This window comes from Physeter macrocephalus, chromosome 5 (assembly GCF_002837175.3).
Source record: "Physeter macrocephalus isolate SW-GA chromosome 5, ASM283717v5, whole genome shotgun sequence".
In the NCBI taxonomy this organism is placed as follows: domain Eukaryota; kingdom Metazoa; phylum Chordata; class Mammalia; order Artiodactyla; family Physeteridae; genus Physeter; species Physeter macrocephalus.
In genome coordinates this window covers 55,745,500-55,758,227 of record NC_041218.1, presented here as the reverse complement: position 1 = coordinate 55,758,227, position 12,728 = coordinate 55,745,500, and the positions used below count along the sequence as shown (strand labels likewise).

Genomic DNA, 12,728 nt, shown 5'->3' with positions numbered 1-12,728 from the left:
AGCCTCAGCGGCCGTAAGGCGCGCGCGCTCACGGAAACGTGCGCATGCGTTTTGCTGTGCCCCCACGGGTAGTGGAAAGGCGGTGTCAGTTTAGAAGCAAGCGGAGTAAAACGCTGAGAAAATGTTGAGAGGCAATGTGACCGGGGACAGTCGGGTGCGGAGTAGCTGCTTCAGGAATATTTTGAATAGGATGGCACTGGACACTTTGCTGCCTTGGAGGAGTTTTTATGCTAATTAAGGAAACCACAAGATACCTCAATCTTTACTCTCGGCGAAGCAGAGTGGAAAAACAAAACAAAACACCTCCCACGGACAATAAAAGCAAACTCGTAAAAGACTCAGAAACTCAACTGGGAAAAAAGCTGTTAATTCATCGACCAGCTGAGTGATATCCAGCAAAATCTTCCAAGAGACAATGAATTTAAAATTTGGGACCCAAAGGTCAGGATCTGAGATCTGTAAGAATTTCACTGTGTTCTGTTGGGAAGGAATCTTGCAACTGTTTGTCAGATAGTAGCTTCTAGGGGTCCGGTAGATACTATGGGTCATTATTCAACTCTCATTTGCAGCGCGCCTTTGTGAGAATTAGATTCCCTTTTCTCGAGCTGGGCAGGACCAGCAGAGTGACTGCGTCTCCGTCCGCCCCACCCATCCCGTCTCCCCCTGCTCTCGCGCAGTGGACAGAGGTACACCGCCCTGCTAGGCGGCCCTGCACTACGCTGCCAGCCTGATCTTTCTGAACTCAAAACTGAGAATCCTTCTCCTATTTCTACCCCTCATTTATGACAATGATTTTTAGGAAATACACGGTGTAAGAACTATCCCTTTCAGTCTTGATTCCCTTCCTGCTACTGAACAGCCCTCTACCCCACCCCCATCAATAAAACTATAATTGTCATTTAACCTGTAATGATTAATTAATCAGGAAATTAGGATGGGAATTCCCTGGCGGTCCAGTGGTGAGGACTCGGCGCTTTCTCTGCCGAGGGCCCGGGTTCAACCCCTGGTCAGGGAACTAAGATCCCACAAGCCACGCGGCAGGGGAAAGAAAGAAAGAAAGAGAAAGAAAGGGAGACAGGGAGCGGGAGGGAGACGGAGAGGGAGGAAGGAAGGAAGGAAGAAATAAGGTTGTTACTAAGTAGGCGTTTAATCTTAGTAACATTTGCTGCCATTTGGATTATTATCTTTACTAGGTCTTACAATCTCAGAATTACGTTGAGCCCAATCTGTTTGTTTATTTTCTAAAGTTTATTTTTTTTATTAGTGAACACAGGCCCAAATTGTTTTCCTTGTCAAAACTTTTACATGGGAACATGATAACAGCAGATAAAAATAAATGGGAAGTTGATATAAAAACATCTCAAAATACTGAGGAACATTAGGTACTATAAACAAATGAGAAAACATAATATTTTTCTTGAACAAAACACCGTCAGTGCCTGAAATATTTATTACAGCTTTGGTTACCAGATAGTAAAAGAAACATGAAATGTAAATTGTCCCGTTTAAATGTTCAGCTAAAATGAACAGGAGGTGAAATAATCCTGATGCATAAGTCATTACTGACAGAAACTATTATTAGTTCTGCCACTGAGTGGATAGAATGCCTTCCCCATGGCTGCTAAGATTAAAGTATAGGCAAACCATTAAACTCAGGCACTAGAGAATTTTTCATAATAAGCACAATAGTCTCAAATGAGCCAGAGGCATATGTACAATTTGATTTTTTTAAATGTTGTAAACTAGGGCTTCCCTGGTGGCGCAGTGGTTGAGAGTCCGCCTGCCTATGCAGGGGACACGGGTTCGTGTCCCTGTCCCGGAGGATCCCACGTGCCGTGGAGCGACTGGGCCTGTGAGCCATGGCCGCTGAGCCTGCGGGTCCAGAGCCTGTGCTTCGCAACGAGAGAAGCCACAACAGTGAGAGGCCCGTGTACCACACACACAAAAAAATGTTGTAAACTAGAGTTATTCTAATAAAAGTAACTAATAAGCATTCTAATAATCATTTTATTTTGGAATAATTTAAATTTACAGGAAAGTTACAGATAGCCCAGAGTCCTATATACCCTTAACTCAGCTTGCCCTAAAGTTAACGTCTTGCATAACCATTTGTCAGAACTAGGAAATTAATGTTGCTACAATACTCTTAACCAAACTATAGACTTCATTTGATCTCACTAGTTTTTCAACAATAACCTTTTTCTGTTCCAGGACTCAATCCTGAATACCACATTACATTTAATCTAATAAACATTTTAGTGTAGTTTATTACTTTAAGCATAAATTGAACAAATATAATTAAGAAATCTAGCACTTTATAATGCTATTTTATAATCATCCCGCTTCTCTCTGTTAATATAGTTACTCAAGAGGTAATTTACCTCAGCATTTGCTGTGATATTAACTTTCTGATACTCTTCATCATCTGTAATTTTTGTTATAATGATATAGGTTAGCAAGAAGTAATCATTAAATTGGATTTACTAGTATGTCCTAAGAAAATGCTTCTTCTCTGCAGTTCCTCTCCTGGAGCCACCCCAAGGACAGAACGTTGAAATAATTGGGTTTTTTTTAGTTCTTAACCTCCCTTTTCTGCATCCCCCACTCCCTTTCTTTTAATTGCCTCTTCTTACTGCAGGCACTAAGTACCCTTCTGCTTTCCCCTCACAGTACCTATCAAAACTGGATCTCAGGCATAGCTTCGATACCTGCATTTTACAAGCTGATGTGATTTTAAGTCAGTGTGTTGATTCTCAGGGCATTTACTTTTAGTTTTTATCTGTAATTGTGAAATGAATAAAAGGCTCTAGCTTCTACTAAAAAAATTCAAGCGTTAGTGTGGGAGATCCTTCCATGGGGGGAATATGTGAAAGAAGCCGAGGCTTTTTGGTATCTTTTGTATAAGAGAAGGTAGCAGCTGACATTGTTTCTATAAGATTCAGTCTACCTTTAATTACTTTATTGATTCTATAACCCAACTTAGCAGGTTTCACTAGCTCTCATGTACAAAGAAAATAATACAACACAACGGTCTTGTTCACTATAGTCCTTTATCCGTATGATCTCCAGAGGAGTTGTTTTTTTTTTTTCCCTTTAAACATACAGATTTAATCAGATCACTGGATTCAAGATCCCCTCATGGGCTCAGCATGACTGCTGTATCCATGTTTCAGATGGGAACATTTATAAAGTTCCTTTCTTGGACATTCCATCTTTATATCTTATTGCCACCTTGATCTTGAAAAGATTTTTTTTTTTAAGGGGGATATGTTACCATCAACTATTCAGATGTCTACACCTTACCCTTTTTTATATTTCCTAACAGGTCCTTTGGCTCAATATATACTCTCAATATTTGTTAGTTAATTTATTTTTTTAGGAAAGACAATAGCTAGGTTGCTAATTCCTATGACATATGAATTACCTGAAGTGGGGCATAAAGTTATTCTCACTCAACAACCTTATAATCCCCAAAACTAACGTCAAATATTCTTTTAGTTTCATACTGTTAAAAATATTGTTACTCTGAGAATCATTATAAATTGGGGTCTTACACTCTATGGTAAAATGTTCTCCTAGATGATAAAAGTAAATGGACTGAACAAATGAGAGCTATATACCATCTTAAGTTCTTCATCTCTAAGTTAAAATGTAGTATTGTCAAAGTAAGGGCCTTAGATCATGTAATTATTGTCCTGAAACAAAGCCTATGTAAAGAAAAAAAAAAGTGGATTTATTGCCTTTCTTCCTAAGGATTTATAGTTTCTTCATTTATTCATTCGTGTAACAATGACCAAGTTCCTAATTTGTCCCACACACTCAGCTGTGTGCTAGAACACTGCCTTGGTTACTGGAATAACTAAGTAAGAATAATTAAGCACAGTAGTTGTGTTAATGAAAGAAGCACATTTTAATATTATTGATACCTGAATTCATAGTGAGTGGAAAAAACTTATTTCTATTGAACATGATTTTGCTTTGCTTTTAATGCACCCTGTTTTTAATTTGAAGGGTATCACTGAAAGGTTATTTTCTTAGAAATATATATAGAGAAATACTAGGAAATAGTTGAATCATGTTTTGAAGACCCCATTGTCAACCATTTGTACTAGAGGAAGAAAAAAGTTTTAAGGGGCTTCTGCTATACTATGAGTCACTGAGTGCTTTTTTTTATACTTTCTTTTAATCATCTACAGGTATAAGAATGGCAGTGGAATTATCAGAAGGGCCTTTGATAATGATGCTTCCTGCTTGTCCAAAACAAGAGTACTCATGCAGCAGGAAAGTTGGTAGTGTATTGAGTTCTCATTTACCTAAACCATTTTCTTTGTTACTTATTACTGATATTTCATAAAGCAGTAACCACTTACTGAGAAATAGAATTCTTAGATAATTTGAATAGTAATTCAAAATAAGGAAATTAATGTTTATATTAGCTTATTCCTGCATTGTTTTGTCTTTATTACTACCACATCATAAATTAATCAGCTAAAATATTCTCTCCTAGAAAAAGGTATTGTAAGAATATGTAAATCATTGTCCTAGGCATGTGTGTTAGACTATCACTCTGTACATGGTAAGCTACAGCTTTGGAATGGAACAGCATTTGTACACATTGCACTCATTATATAGCCTACTTAGACTCATGGCAGAGAATATACTCTGAGATGGTGCAGAACACATAACTTATTGGAGGATATGGTTGGAAATGAAGTTTATTGAGAACTCATATTGTTCAATAGTTTTATAGAGTATAACTACCAAATATAGAATGGATGGTTGGTGGGAAGTAGCTGCATAGCACATGGAGATCAGCTCGGTGCTTTGTGACCACCTAGAGGGGTGCGATAGGGAGGGTGGGAAGGAGACACAAGAGGGAGGGGATATGGGGATAAGTGTATACATATGGCTGATTCACTTGTTATACAGCAGAAGCTAACGCACCATTGTAGAGCAATTATACTCCAATAAAGAGGTTAAAAAAAAAGTTTTATAGAGTATAAAATATATATAGTTTTTTGAACCTTTCTTAAGGGTCATAGACACTTAAAAGAGATATACTTTTAAAAAATTAAATTGGTAATAATTCCTTTTGGCCTTTGAATTCATTTATTCATTCAGTCTAGTTCTTGCAACAGCACTAAATCTTTCATTTGGTTACTGCAGAGTTCCCAGATATTTTAGTATTAATTTCTTATATTTATTTCCTTATCTCCCATTCAGTCTTTAACTCACTAGGACTTTAATTCTGTTCTTACTATTTAACAAAAATTGCAGTCACTAGGTCCTTTTCTCAGACCGTATTTTATTTGACTTGGAAATATCTATTAGAGAGGATATTAGATATATTGGATATACCCCATTTTTATTGACCAAACTCAATGCTAACAAAGGAGAAAAAAATGAAGATATCAAAAGCTAATATAATCCATAGAACTTTTTATTCTGTGTAATGCTTTTACATACTTCTTAGTAAGAAAGGTTAGGCTCAAACCCTTTTATGTGACAATACTTAGGCTGGGGGAAACCCACAATGTTTTGCAATTACACTAAGCATAGCCCACGCCCCCACCCCCGCCGCCATCCCTTGACCTAACAGAATGCTAAGACAGTTTCTGATGAGTTAGAGAGACATGACAGTAGTTGAACAAAGGAGAGAATAAGGCTATGTCTAGAGAGAGTAAAGAATAAGTTGTTTACTCTAGGGAGCATTATAGGATAGAGCTGGTATAAGCTTTATATGTGAATGATTTTTTTAAATTACTTTAACATCGAACAAACCCTAAGCATAAAACCTAATAAAACACATTTTTTTGCTTCCCATTATCTCTTTAAATTAAACATTTTACGCTTTCATTACATTTTACACTGAACAAGCCCTAAGCATAAGACCTAATAAAACATATATATATGTGTGGTTTTTTTGCTTCCCATTATCTCTTTAAATTTTTTCAATGATGGAAGCTTCCCCCCACCGTTTAATTAGAGTTCTAAGATTTCCACTCACTCTTAGATAATAAACATTCTTGAAGACATTTGAAGGCCCAAAACTCTCTGGATTCAGAAATTAGAGTGTCGGTTCCTGTATAATAATTGAAACTCTGCATTTAACTTAAGAGGTACATCTTTTCCCCTCTCTCAGCTATTGCTGGATTTAGTTGCCAGCTTGCTAACCTTGGCTTTAGACCTTTCCAGGTTTTGTTGGAGCATGAAAGGGAGAAAGAAAAAGATAATAAGAAAATCCTTACTTGAACTTTGGTGGGCTAGATATGAGGTCCTGGGATCGAGAAATATTTAGGGCTGACTCTCTCATAGGTGCTTTTTTGGGTACTTGGAAGAGTCCCATCACTGGAGCCTCTCACCTCTGGTTTCCTGATGGATAGATCTCTATTTGAGTGGTAGATTTAGACTCTCCTTGCCCTTGCTACCTCCAGAAATCGGGGGTCCACATAGATCTTATCCTTGTGGATCAGGCCCCCTGATCCCTTTCTGTAGCCCTGTTGGACTGAATCCAAGGTAAGCTCTTCCTCATATACTAACCACCTCCAGACCATGGGAAACCCTTATGTAGACTTTACCTGGGAAAATTTGTGAGTGCAGGCCAATCCCCAAACAAAAGAAACTCTCCGCCATTACCATCAAAGCAGTTGGTGAGCCAATCTCTTGGCTGCTTGGCTTCTCTGGATAGGAGTTAAGACTACAGTCATTTTGCCTCACCACTGCAGAGGTAAGACAGTAAGTTCTCTCAGTAGGCTTCTCAGAGGCATATCCAAATGAGTATGAGGAAAGGGAACAGGCACACTCTAATCCCTGCCCATCGGGGATGGAGGACCTGAGAGGTCCAGGAATTTTGTGAATGTTTCCTTTAAAAATCTGAATTTGGGTCTGGCACCTTACTTTGGTACGAAGTATCTCCGTTCCCCTGATGTGTCAGCTGTAACTTGTCATTCAATATCCTAAGATATTCCCTTTTTGAAAAATAAGAAATTTGGGGCTGGAATTGAGTTTGACTAAAACATTAACACATTATTTTCTATTCTTTCTTGCTTCTCTGAGTGATCCAAAAGTTGTCATTTCTCTTCTTAGTTAATTAATAATTTAGTTATGGGGAGCTGGAGAAGGAATTAATATGAATTTTTCTCTTTACAACTTTTGTATTATAATAACTGATATATATTTGCGGGATGATATTTCCCACCTCTTTTATTATTTTTCCCCTTCTGATGTGTAAAAGAAGTAATAATAATCCTTCAAGTAAACCTCTTAGGGCTGATCTTAGACTGTGAAACTGCTCTCTTGTGTGCCATTCATTTCAAATTTGGACTTCTCTTTACCTACTGTGTAAATTGTCTTTCCAACAGTTAGGAATGATTGCATCTCTTCCTTAAGGAAATCATCTCTCACATGAAATTTCATCTTAGAAAATAATGTTAATATTATCAATCTTGCCATATAATATTTTTGACAGAAAATTCTCTCACAGATGAAAGGTGGTTTTTTTCTTTTAATCAAAGGAAAATGGTGTCTTATTAGCTGATAAAAACTCTTTTTGTTAAAAGAAGATGAGATCTATGATGTATAGAAATTACAGTTCACAGAGTAGAAAAACCAATAACAACATCAATTTTGTATTACTTCCTCCTAAGATATTAAAGTGTTGGGACAAGAAAGCAAACAAAGATTACTTATAAAACATTACTGTGAGGCTAGATATAATAGGATGTAGCAGAATTAGATAGGATATAAAATTGAGTAATCTTGACCCATTTTATGTATATAGGCACATAGGAATTACCATTGTGGTCCATCCAGCCCTGCATTTTACTAACAACTGTAGCTCAAGTTTATAAAAACTGCTATGTTAGTGCTAGTCATAATGTCTGAGAACTTCAGGTGGAATTGTTGGGTTGTTGCAACCAGAAAGTTGAGTTCTTTGAGTTATTTTGTTCCATCACATTCCATATACTTAAATACATCCAACCTCACTTCATGTCTTTTTAAGTAGGGCCATAATTGGGGTCAAAGTGAATCACTGCCTTCTTTCTCATGGTATGGTTGGTGAAGAACATGACTGTGGTAATTTAGTACTGTGTCAATTAAGCAGGAACTATGGCTCCCAGAATTCCCTTCCCTTTAGTCGTTTCAGTTTAGAGTGGGCCATTAGAGAAATTTGCACGAGATTTGGAAGGGAGAAGCAGCAGTCGTTACGCAGGAGGTTACTGCAGGGTCCCAGGCATTGCTCAACACATGCTTGCATATGTGCACACACCTGAGTGTGTGTGTGTATGTGTGTGTGTGTGGTTCCTGATGTTCTGGCTCACCTTGTTCACATGGAGCAGCACCCAGGCCCATAGCTTCTCTTATTCCTATGAGATCTCCTCTTTCAGCTTTTCCAGTTCCTGGGCAAGTAGCATGTGTAGCAAGGTCGTCAAAAGCACCAACTTTTTCTGCAGGTGGCCTGCATCCTTGGAGTTTGACATAATGAGTGACAAGTGTAGGTTCCAGTTTGTCCTTGTGGAAGAAAAATGTGCCTGTGCTTTACCCAACTGTCTGTCCAACTTTTCTTCTTGACTCTCTGACTTACTAACTTATGGTGACTTCAGGCCCACTGCCAGATGCAGGGGCAACAGCCTTCCACAGCTCTCTTTATGGTCCCTTGTTATTGGCTTTTCTCTAATCCTCCAGCTGTTCACATTCACACCTGTATTTCCTCAGCTTCTCACACAATCGTGTAAGTTCTAATACACATATTAATCCCTTACTCCATTCTATTCATAGTGTTGTTTCCTTGGCAGAACCTCATCTGATAAAATGCCTATTTATAGACAGGATTGCAAGAGTTACCCTTAGCTGTACCTCAGTGGGAGAGCTCAAAACACCCAAGGTATAAGATGTCCCTTGGACATGTCAAAGAAGGAGAAGATATGTGTTTGGCCTAGTAGGAGAGGCCAGGAATGCTAGACTGCCTACACCTAGGACTGCCAAAGGATCTTAAATGTAGCAAGGAAATTAAAATGGAATCCAGAAGTCTTTTCAAGTCTACCCTGTATATGTACTTATATTCTCAATGAAGTAAAATTTAAAAGAGAGCTAACTTTCAAAATGTGTCCTTTTCTTTACATATATTTTTCTTTAATAACAATTCTGTCTCTACTCTCTTTTCTGCTTTTACATAATTATAAACAGAAAAGAAAGGAAGAAGAAAAAGAAAATCCAGAGGGTAATATGTTAGGAATTGCCTAACTTTGCTTTCCGGAGATAACTTTTCTTTTCAAATTATCAATAGAATTACTCTCTTTTCTGCTTTTACATAATTATAAACAGAAAAGAAAGGAAGAAGAAAAAGAAAATCCAGAGGGTAATATGTTAGGAATTGCCTAACTTTGCTTTCCGGAGATAACTTTTCAAATTCTCTTAAGAATTTGATGAAACTGTGTATGCTCCCAATCCAAAGTCCCTGTGAATATATACCAAAAATTTTCATTCCACTTAAGGGCATTCAAGGCTCCTGCAAAACTCATCCATGTAAGCATAGGTAGTTTATGGACCCCAATTCCCACCACTTCCATAACATCATCTTTCCCCAGTTATCCCCATCTTAGTTATTAGAATCATCATAACTGATGAAGCCAAAACCCTCAGAATCAACCTCAGTTCCACTCTTCCTGATTTCTCATATCCAATCCTGATTTCTTATATCCCATCCATCAAGAATCTAGTTGGCCAAACCTCCTAAATATTGCCCAATATTGCCCAATACCCTCTTACCATCTTCACTCTTACCTTTATTTATCCTCCGCCTGGACTGTAGTAAAAACCTCCCAATTGATTCCTGCTTACACCCTTGACCCCTTTGGTTCACACTCCACAGAGTTGCCTGTGGGATCCTTTGAAAACATAAATCAGATTATTTTCTTTTGTAGCTTAAAGTTCACCAATATCTACTCATTGCTATTAGAGTAAAATCCAGAGCTATAAAGCCTCACATGACTTGGTCCCTGAGAATTTTTTCATGCCTTTCTCTTGACACACTAAACATGTACCGAATTTAAGGCCTTTCTGCTAGCTGTTCCCTCTGCCTGACATCTTCTTATCTTCTTATCTTCTTGGCCAACTCTTTCATATTGTTTTAGTCCCTGCTGAAATGTCATCTCTTCAGAGATGTCTTCCGGACCACCATGTCTAAGATAGTAGCCACCTCTTGGTCATCTTCTATTTTATTATTTTCGTAACACTTGACACTATCTGAAACAATCCCTTTTCTTTATATATCTGTTTACTTATTTACTGTCTGTCTCCCACCTCTAGGGCCTTGTCTACTTGTTTTCCACTGCAACTCCAAACCTAGCTCAGTACCTGGCAAGCAGTGAGTGCTCATCAGATACTTGTTGAATGAAGCATGTGATGGCTTTATTTTCTAAAAAAATTGTGAAATTAGTTGATGTCACAATTATACTCCTAGTTTTTATAACATATGCTTATAGAAATATTTACTGTGAAGATGTATATTGCACGCCTGGATTGTACATGAATCTGGGTTGTTTGGATCTCAGTGATTAGAAATAACAATAATCCATAATTCCCTTTTCCAACTGCTCTCTCAATGCCTGCCGTACCAGCATACCATTCTTTCTGTAACTGTTCCCTTCAGGAAGCTGGTCCCTCATTATGGTAAATATCTAACCCCCTGAGCCCTGAAACTTTCCTTTGGCTTCTTTCTCTACCCTTAAATTCTCCATGGTGTTGCCTGGCCCACAGTAATCCCCAATTAATCATACGTTATTTTTACTGGCTGTGTTTTTGATGGTGTCCAGTTTACCTCGGGTCTTCTAAATGGTGTAAATAACACCCCCCCAAGCTAAATGTAGGGGGCCAAATGTGCTGTGATTCTAGCTAAAAATTACCAATAAGATACAGATTTAAAAACATATTTCCTCTAATCTCAAAAGGACTAAGCATCAAGTTGCCCTATATCTCTGTAGAATTTAGAGGAATAATAGTCTACAAAGCAGTTCCAGAAAGCTTCTCTATATCTATTATTTCAGAATTCACAGGTGTATCTACATCCCAGTTACCCCTAAGAAAATCCTCCACATCTAATAGGGAAACTACAATATAAAGCATGCTATTCTTATTAGTGTAATAGAGATAAAATTATTAACTAATTGTGTAAGGAAGTCATAATTACTAATTTACGGACATTCATAGCCTCCCTCTTCTCCTTGACAGTACACCTACATTTAAGAGAAAAGATTCTCTCTTTTTGGCCACTTGGGGCTATTGTTTGGTATCCAAAATTCAATTTCAAGTCTAAACAAATAAACAAAACAAATGAAACCAGAAAGGCTACATGGAGCTACATAATAATAAGCTACAGAAGAAGGAGAGAGAGAAGATAGAGAGGAAAGGCATATGGGGAAGCTGTCAGAGAAGTTTTGGAGGGCAGGGAACTCTGCCCTCCAAAGTTAGAGTTTCTGGGAATAGCTATGGTGCTGGAGAATATTAAGAGGAACAATGATGGTCTGAGAAGATTTTAAAGATGTGCTGTTTATTAAGAATGCACCAAGACCCCAAATAGCCAAAGCAATCTTGAGAAAGAAAAACGGAGCTGGAGGAATCAGGCTCCCTGACTTCAAACTATACTACAAAGCTGCAGTAATCAACACAGTATGGTACTGGCACAAAAACAGAAATATAGATCAATGGAACAGCATAGAAAGCCCAGAGATAAACCCACACACATATGGTCACCTAATTTATGACAAAGGAGGCAAGAACATACAATGGAGAAAAGACAGCCTCTTCAAGAAGTGGTGCTGGGAAAACTGGACAGCTACATGTAAAAGAATGAAATTTGAGCACTACCTAACACCATATACAAAAATAGACTCAAAATGGATTAAAGACCTAAATGTAAGGCCAGACAGTCTAAAACACTTAGAGGAAAACATAGGCCCAACACTATATGACATCAATCACAGCAAGATCCTTTTTGACCCACCTCCTAGAGAAATGGAAATAAAAACAAAAATAAATGGGACCTAATGAAAATTAAAAGCTTTTGCACAGCAAAGGAAACCATAAACAAGATGAAAAGAAAACTCTCAGAATGGGAGAAAATATTTGAAAATGAAACAACGAACAAAGGATTAATCTCCCAAATATACAAAGAGCTCATGGAGCTCAATATCAAAAAAACAAACAATTCAATTAAAAAATAGGCGGAAGACCTAAATAGACATTTCACCAAAGAAGACATCCAGATGGCCAAGAAGCACATGAAAAGATGCACAACATGACTAATTATTAGAGAAACTCTGCAACGGGAGAGGCCACAGCAGTGAGAGGCCCGCGTACTGGAAAAGCAAAAAAAAAAAACAAAAAAACCACTAAAAATAGAACTACCATATGGCCCAGCAATCCCACTACTGGGCATATACCCTGAGAAAACCATAATTCAAAGGGAGTCATGGGGGCTTCCCTGGTGGCACAGTGGTTGAGAGTCCGCCTGCCGATGCAGGGGAAAAAAAAAGAGTCATGTACCACAGTGTTCATTGCAGCTGTTTTTACAATAGTCAGGACATGGAAGCAACCTAAGAGTCCATCGACAGATGAATGGTTAAAGAAGATGTGGTACATATATACAATGGAATATTACTCAGCCATAAAAAGAAGCAAAATTGAGTTATTTGTAGTGAGGTGGATGGACCTAGAGTCTGTCATACAGA

The 12,728-nt window shown here is 37.9% G+C and overlaps 2 protein-coding genes across 6 annotated transcripts in view; one reads left to right on the top strand and one right to left on the bottom strand.

Annotated features, from left to right (window-relative positions):
- GTPBP10 (GTP binding protein 10) overlaps positions 1-8,443 on the bottom strand; it is a 29,147-nt gene extending 20,704 nt beyond the window's left edge. The window contains exon 1 of the mRNA XM_028489981.2: positions 8,322-8,443. The gene's annotated coding sequence lies outside the window, so the exon portion shown is untranslated. The remainder of the gene's footprint in view (positions 1-8,321) is intronic.
- Positions 30-12,728, top strand: part of FAM237B (family with sequence similarity 237 member B) — a 408,910-nt gene continuing 396,211 nt past the window's right edge. For 2 of the 5 annotated variants that reach the window (XM_024129427.3, XM_055084969.1), the window contains exons 1-2: positions 30-458; positions 4,197-4,289. In XM_024129427.3, coding sequence (XP_023985195.1) covers positions 416-458; positions 4,197-4,289 — 136 coding nt within the window. In that variant the 5' untranslated portion in view covers positions 30-415. The remainder of the gene's footprint in view (positions 459-4,196; positions 4,290-12,728) is intronic. The other 3 variants (XR_008617403.1, XR_008617402.1, XM_055084970.1) reach the window with 2 other exon arrangements.